Consider the following 7,305-nt stretch of genomic DNA (forward strand, 5'->3'; position numbering starts at 1 on the left):
TTATTTTTTTTTTTTTTTCTTCTTCAAATTCCATTCTGAGGTTCACCCAGAATAATGGAATTCACTAAATGGAATTGACTAAAAATAACTAAAATTGAGAATTCTGAAATGAATTCAATTCAATTGATTTTAAAACATTTTAAACAGATTTAAAATGTAGAATATTATAGTCAAAAGTACTTTTCATTGTTCCTTATGATAACATAATACTTCCATGTCTCATGAACAGGTCATCGTTTGGGGAAACTACGGCCGGATGGATCGTAAATGCTTCATGGGCGTGGCCCGCATCCTATTGGAGGAGCTGGATTTGACAAACATGGTGATTGGCTGGTACAAGCTTTTCCCCACTTCCTCTATGGTGGACCCCACGATGGCGCCGCTGATCCGCCACTCCTCACAGCTCTCTCTGGAGAGCACCGTGGGGCCGTGCTGCGAACGCTCATAAGACTAACAACTCCACTAGATTTATTTTTCTCTGGAAGGGCTCTCACTGCCCCCCCCCCCGATCCTAAGAGTGCTAGTTGTGCATGACTGCGGCACCGGAACCCTCTGGAATGTTCTAGAATTTCTTCAGAACAAATGACCTTTCTGGAATATTCCAGAATTGACCACAGAGGGAATGCTCTTTTTCAGCCTCTGAGAAAAAGACTTCAGGACAGTCAAAGAATGCAGACCAGACGTCTGGGCTTTATTTTAGCTTTCAACACATTAGCTTGTGATGGTCTGTATGAGGAAACGTCCTCCATTTAGAACTAAACACAGGTAAACGTTTGTGCAGTCATCGTGTCGGGTGCTGCAATGGATGGGTTCGTGCAATATGACACACAATAGAGAGAAGAATGTATCGGTAATAAAAGTGCGGGTTTGCATTCTTGTGTAATTAACAATACAGGAATAGATATATGTCTTAAAAATATGTGTAGTTTGAAAAGAGTCATGATTCCGTTCGCACACGGATCTTTTTCTGTTCGTGTCTCTTCCGTTTCGTCGTTCTCTTTATTGAACAGTGCCAATGCTGCCAGCAAGTGGCTTTATTTGTGGCTAGTGTCTATATTCGGTGACTACAGGCTTTATGAATCAATAATCTAAGCAGAGACATATTTAAAAAGACTATCTTTTCCCAAACAGTGACTTGCCATTGTACGTTTTCCCCCACTAACAGTATATGGAAAAATTGTAATGGATGCAAGATGCTGATAGATATGATAGAAAGAGGTTTTTAATGGCTGAAACCAATATCTAAAGAGAAGAGTGATATAAACAGACATGATATATACCTGATATTTTAAAATCTGGATTGGATATATAATTGCTTTTAAACACCAAATACACTCCAGACGTTATAAAAGAATGTTTAAAATCAAATATCTCCATTCCACGGTAGTTTTTGTAAAGCCTTAACTTGTAAACCAGAGGTCTTAACACAATCCCAGTTGTACGGCGGAGAAACGAGCATGCAAGAATGTCATTCTGCTTTTATTTCTATTCATTTTCTGTCTTTCTCTTTCTTTTTGTATTTACTATTACTTTAATCTGGTAAATAGTCATGGCCTTTTGTCATTGCGTTTTTCACCACACAATTTTGTAACTAATTAACCATCTACCATATCAACTGTACATGTTGAAGTTGATAGGGCAAAATAATCAACATATTCCTAAAAATGGGATGCGGTGATATTTTTCTTTGTCTAGCTACTTGTTTAAATCCTTATTGCTACATGTAAATTTGAATTTGTAAAATAATGTCACTGTTGATTGATGCACAAATTAGTGTATTGTTACTCTGTTGAAAATGGTTATACAGAATAAAATAGCTCACTCTGATTTACAAAACACGCATTTGGCTGATGATTGCCTGATGCTTCATGGGTTTAGGAGAAGATTTATCCTGAAACCATCTGATAATCTTCAACAACTAACACATAACGTTAAGCTTATTGCGCACGTCAGAGAGAATCAGATATTGAGCGTTAGTTGGTCTGTCTGCTGCACTCAAGTCTTTATCAGGAGACGAAAGGGCTTTTTAAGAGTTAGATCAAGGAAAATTAGATCAAGCACTCTTGATTTGGGAATTGAGCTAGATGTTGGTATTTTGGGGATACAATTGAGTTTTATTATCGTGTGTGTGTGTGTGTGTGTGTGTGTGTGTACCCACTGCCACTAACAAAGGAACAGATGAATAATCTTGTCCCTGTTTGATGTAATTACAAAGAATAAAGATCTTTTTTACACACATCATACAGTGTGCATCCCACACACATAATTTTTTTTTTATATAATATAGCTTTTTTGCATTTTTGTAATAAAAATGAATAAAAAATAATAATGACAACAATAATCTTTGTTAAAATTATATAATAAAAATTATAATTTTTTCTTTATACACACACACGAGTGTGTATATATATATATACACACACATATATACATATATATATATGTGTGTGTGTGTGTGTGTGTGTGTGATGTATATGAACAAACAAATAAATATTTTAGAATTAATATATAATATGCATCTATAAATATAGTTCATAAATAGATTTTATAGACAGAAAATAATAAAATTGATCATTTCTTTTTATTATAAATGTTGAAAACAGTTGTGTAAATAAATAATGAATAATGCAAATAAATGAGTTTTATAATTAATATGAAATATTTGTTTATAAATTAAATGTATAAATAGCTTTTACAGTATTCAAAATGAAACATTTCTTATTATTATCAATGTACAGTTAATTAACAGTTGTGCAAATGTATAAAAAAGATTAAATTATATAAAAATATATTTATGAATTTAAATGTATGAATCGTTTTTACAATATTCAACAAGAAAGTTGTACTCAGCATATCATATTATTATCAATTCTAAAAACAGATTATTTATTTATTTGATTTTACTGCATTCAACAAGAAAGGAATTTAGTTCATGTTATTTATTGTGGCCTAGATGACATCATCTGCAAAAGATTTCAGAGGTTATTTATTATTATTAAATCATTTTAGTAGTAGTAGTAGCAGCAGTAGTAGTATAATAATAATAATTCACTTTAAAGGCAAAATTTTTCTTTAGATTAGCATGCATAATAAGACTAGGAATGTATATTTGTAATTTAGATTTCTTGTTGACTTTAAAACATCTTTGTTTACAATAATATATTATTCAGATCTTGTTTAAGGTGTAGACAACCTGGCTTGTCATGCCTGAGCATTACTGTTAAATATTTCTCAGGATGTCTTCAAGGGGCACTTATTTCACATGGGCTCCATCTGAACCCGTGCAAATGCGTCCTGTGAAACGCGAGCTGGTGAATCAAATACCACGGTGACACAGCTGTGATGGATCTCACTCATCAAGTTGAGGGTGAGCATGCTGCTTTTTGAAGGTCAGATGTAAATGATCAATCACTGTTTTTATTTACATATATTCCATTGCGGCAGAACATGTCTGAGTCTATGATGGAACATTATGCTGCTGTGAAACTTGGACTGTTGTATGTATTTTTGGATTAAAACCTTGAATGAATAGTGTTCATTTGCAGTTAGCTGTGATTCTCATGTTTTCAACCAAGAAACTCATATTCAGCAATTCAAGTCCTTCAAAATATTCCCTATTAAAACACATTTAATATAGATTTTGTGAGTATTTTAAGAGAGACAACCGCATTTAAATTAATCTAGCCTCTAACCAATCCAATAACTGATCACTAGAATCAAGTCCCCGCCCTATTATTTTTTTTTTGCTTATCATTATTTTGATTTTACGTTGTACATCACAAAATGGAAAAGATGCGTGCCTTTAATGTAAATGTGGCTGCCACTACCTGAACTTTTCAAGAGTTAATTCAGTTTTCACTCCCATAACAACTGAATTCAGTGTGAACAGAATAAGATTCACTTATTAAAGGAGCGACAACCAAATTACATTCAAACTAAGAAAACATATGGCAGTGTCTATTTATTTACACTACTGTAAAAAAAGGTACTGTATTTTTGGGAATTTTTTTACCTTACCTTAACATCATAGAATATATTTTAAAAAATTGTCAACTAAAATGCGCTATAATTAATATTCGCCTTTTAACGCCGAGTACACAAACACGTCCAAGTTTATTTGTATAGAGCATTGAATGGCACTATAATTTTTGTTGGTTTTAAACTTATATTTTTGTTTTGTTCTGTTATGGATAAAGTTAAATTTAAATGATTTTTTTGTGGAGCACTACAATACATCTTTATAGTATTTATGTTTATAAACGTTTTATTTTTACCTGTATTTTACATTATTTCTGAATTTAATAATAAAATGTGACTTATACAATGTGACTTATCTATGTGATTTTTTATTCTCTCAGCAATGCAATTTTGATCTGTTGTGACTTATAGTCAGTATAAAAATATCAAACAAAAATAGTTGTTCACACTAAGTGCTAATAGTCATACAGCCTATTCACACAAAGTGTGAACAGAAGTTATACGCTATTTAAACTGAAGCTATAATTTCTAAGCGGGCAGTTCTAATTTTGGGCGGAGTTAGTGAAAATAGCTTTTGCCAATTAGTTAGGCTATTTGCACTATAAATAGAACATAGCATGCATTGTACAGATAACAGTACCTTGTGTCTGTTGACATGTTTCTTCGGTTCACTCTCATTCTGATCACTGTTGTCGCTCAGAGACGCTTCCTCCCCAAGACCACTGTCCTCTGCATCCGAACCGCTACTTCGGGATCCCATCGTCTTTTCCTCTTTCTGTCCAAGCACTTTAGCCACAGTCCCTGCTTTCCCACCACAGTAGCGTCTCCTGGTGGGAGATTCGTTACCAAGAAAGTTTTTGGTGTCCTCTGATGTGAGCTGATTGGTGTTGATCTTCTCCTTGATGACGCTCACTAGGTCTTTCCCGTATTCGTTACACTTTGGTGTGATGGCTTTAGTCACCATTACGGTCTTGATCTGGTCATCTGCACCTTCTTCGCTGTTCACCGAAACCACGCGAGGCGTAACCAGGAGTTTCATCTCACTCTTCTCCTTCTGCTTTTCTTTTGCATCTTCAATGATGGTATCAGGCATCCATCCGCTCGGGATCGTGTCTTGCTTGTCGGTGTGTTTGCTCGCCCAGCTTTGCCAGCTTTTGGTGAGGCTGTTCACCGTCGAAGCCACCTTGATCTTTCTGACAGCTCTGCTGAAAGGCCGGTTTTGCTGGACAGCAGCAGTACTCATGGTTTTTGTTGTGTTTCCTGTTTGGCGAGGTTCAAATCTCAAATCTCGTAATCTGTTTGGATGCTGCTGGTGGTCACCAGGCTCTTTTATATGAATGGAAAGAGGAAGTGTCTTCTGAGGTGGGCGGTGTGACATTCCTCTGGATGCACATGGTGTCCACTCTGACCCCAAACACGCTAATGGAATTTCCCCAGTGGATTAACAGGTGGCCACACTATGTCCAACCATGCAAAATCACTCCTGACATCACACCTGACTGCGTCTCTTGTTTTAGATGCACCCATGATCTCACCAAACCCTAAAACCGCTCAAGGATGCCTATAGATCCTGATGGAACGGCTACAAATGCATGCTCTTCTCCACTGCCATGGCATATTTTTGTTCAACGTGCCAGAACTCAGTGTGATGATCTATTTTTGCAGACTGGGTGTTGAATTGTGCATGTGCACGCTTCTGTTGATTGATACACAGGCCTGTTCTAAAAGCGCAAGCCAAGCTATTTTAAGCAGGAGTCGTGCTGAGGGAAAACTTAGGATGAGCCTTGGACTTGCACATCGACTCTGTTTCATTTATACTGCTTTGCAGATAAAATGGTGATTAGTATTATTAGAGTATTAATCTGCTAGTCATTTTCATAAGGTTTACCATTAAACAGCTACACTGTAAAAAAGGATTGTGATTTTAACAGTAAAAGACTGTAAAAATGCTACAATAAAAACCTGTTAATTGGTTATCAGTAAGTTTCCATACTATAAATGTAATTACAGTTATTCACCATATACAGTAAAATACTGTTAAAATGACGGTTTCTGGAAGTGAAAACGAAAAAGTAATTGCATAATTTACAGTGAAAAACTGTAAATTGACACTCCCAGAATTCCCTGCATGACACTTCATATTTTATGTTTTTTTTGTGTTGTTTGTGTAATGTTGTAAAATTAATGTTTATTGCATTATTTCAGTATCATGCGTGTTATCATGATGGTGTTTAGTGTTTGTGTGAATGACACTGTGCACCTTCTATGTATATATATTAGTATTTTCCTTCTCAGCTTTTGGAAGAGCTGATTGTGATGAGCTTTGATTCATCATGTGACTTTCTCATCACCACCTGTTTTTGGTGGTTATCAGCATTTCAGTGGTTTAAAACAGATATTAGTACTTCAATATGCTGGTTTAATAACATTACATCAGTTAATGAAATAGGGTTTTTTATTGTGAATTTAAGTTAAATCTGTAAAACCTAAAATGTTTCTACCATATTTTTAACGGTGAAGTTCTGGCAACCACAGCTGCCGGTATTTTACTGTAAATGTCACAGATTTTTTTTTACAGTTTAGGTTACTGTAGAGATAATGCGTAAAGCAGGGGTTCATAACAAACCAAAAAAAAAAAGGCCTGCAGATTTGTTCAGATTAGGTCATGTACAGCTATGCTAAATTAAAATAATCAAATGCAACTAATAATTTAATTGCTACTGCATCGGTAGGATAGTAAAATATATATCCATATTTTCTATGTTGTTGGCTGTATGTTAAATCAAATTCTGCAACATTTCCTAGGCAGAAGCTAGTGAAATTATACAGATATCAACATGGAAAGATTACTTGACATTCCCTCATGATTGTCAAAAAACAATGAACAAAACTACACAAGGTTAAAAAATGGACCAGCATAAAACCCAGTATACTTTAAATAGGTTAATTTGCAGCAAGAATAAACAATTTTGTAAAAATCTAAATAAGAGAAAAAAAATATTTCTCTTATTCAGCCTGGGCCATGTTAATAACTAAAAATAATACTGTTAGACCTATATTATGCAAAACAAGAAGAGAACCACTGACTTCTCTTTTGAAATGAATTATTAAGACAAAAACGAGTCCAACAACAGAACCAATTTGTTCTTGACTAGTGTGCTGCAAAGTTAACATTTAAAAGAAATAATTTCTAAAATCAATACTGGATATGATAAACATTTTGCATAATTCATGGTAATATTAATAGATTTCAATGTCTGAAGACACTTTTGTATGATAATTTTGGTACTTTGTTTGGTCGCCAGTTGTAAAATGTAATGCAAACAT

At 34.6% G+C, this 7,305-nt stretch overlaps 1 protein-coding gene across 1 annotated transcript in view; it reads left to right on the forward strand.

Moving 5' to 3' along the window:
- Nucleotides 1-1,274, forward strand: part of LOC107595430 (regulating synaptic membrane exocytosis protein 4) — a 34,980-nt gene extending 33,706 nt beyond the window's left edge. The window contains exon 6 of the mRNA XM_016285833.1: nucleotides 230-1,274. Coding sequence (XP_016141319.1) covers nucleotides 230-448 — 219 coding nt within the window. The 3' untranslated portion in view covers nucleotides 449-1,274. The remainder of the gene's footprint in view (nucleotides 1-229) is intronic.
- The last annotated feature ends 6,031 nt before the right edge of the window (nucleotides 1,275-7,305 follow it).

This window comes from Sinocyclocheilus grahami, unplaced genomic scaffold (genome assembly GCF_001515645.1).
Source record: "Sinocyclocheilus grahami isolate Dianchi unplaced genomic scaffold, SAMN03320097.WGS_v1.1 scaffold202.1, whole genome shotgun sequence".
NCBI classification, from domain to species: domain Eukaryota; kingdom Metazoa; phylum Chordata; class Actinopteri; order Cypriniformes; family Cyprinidae; genus Sinocyclocheilus; species Sinocyclocheilus grahami.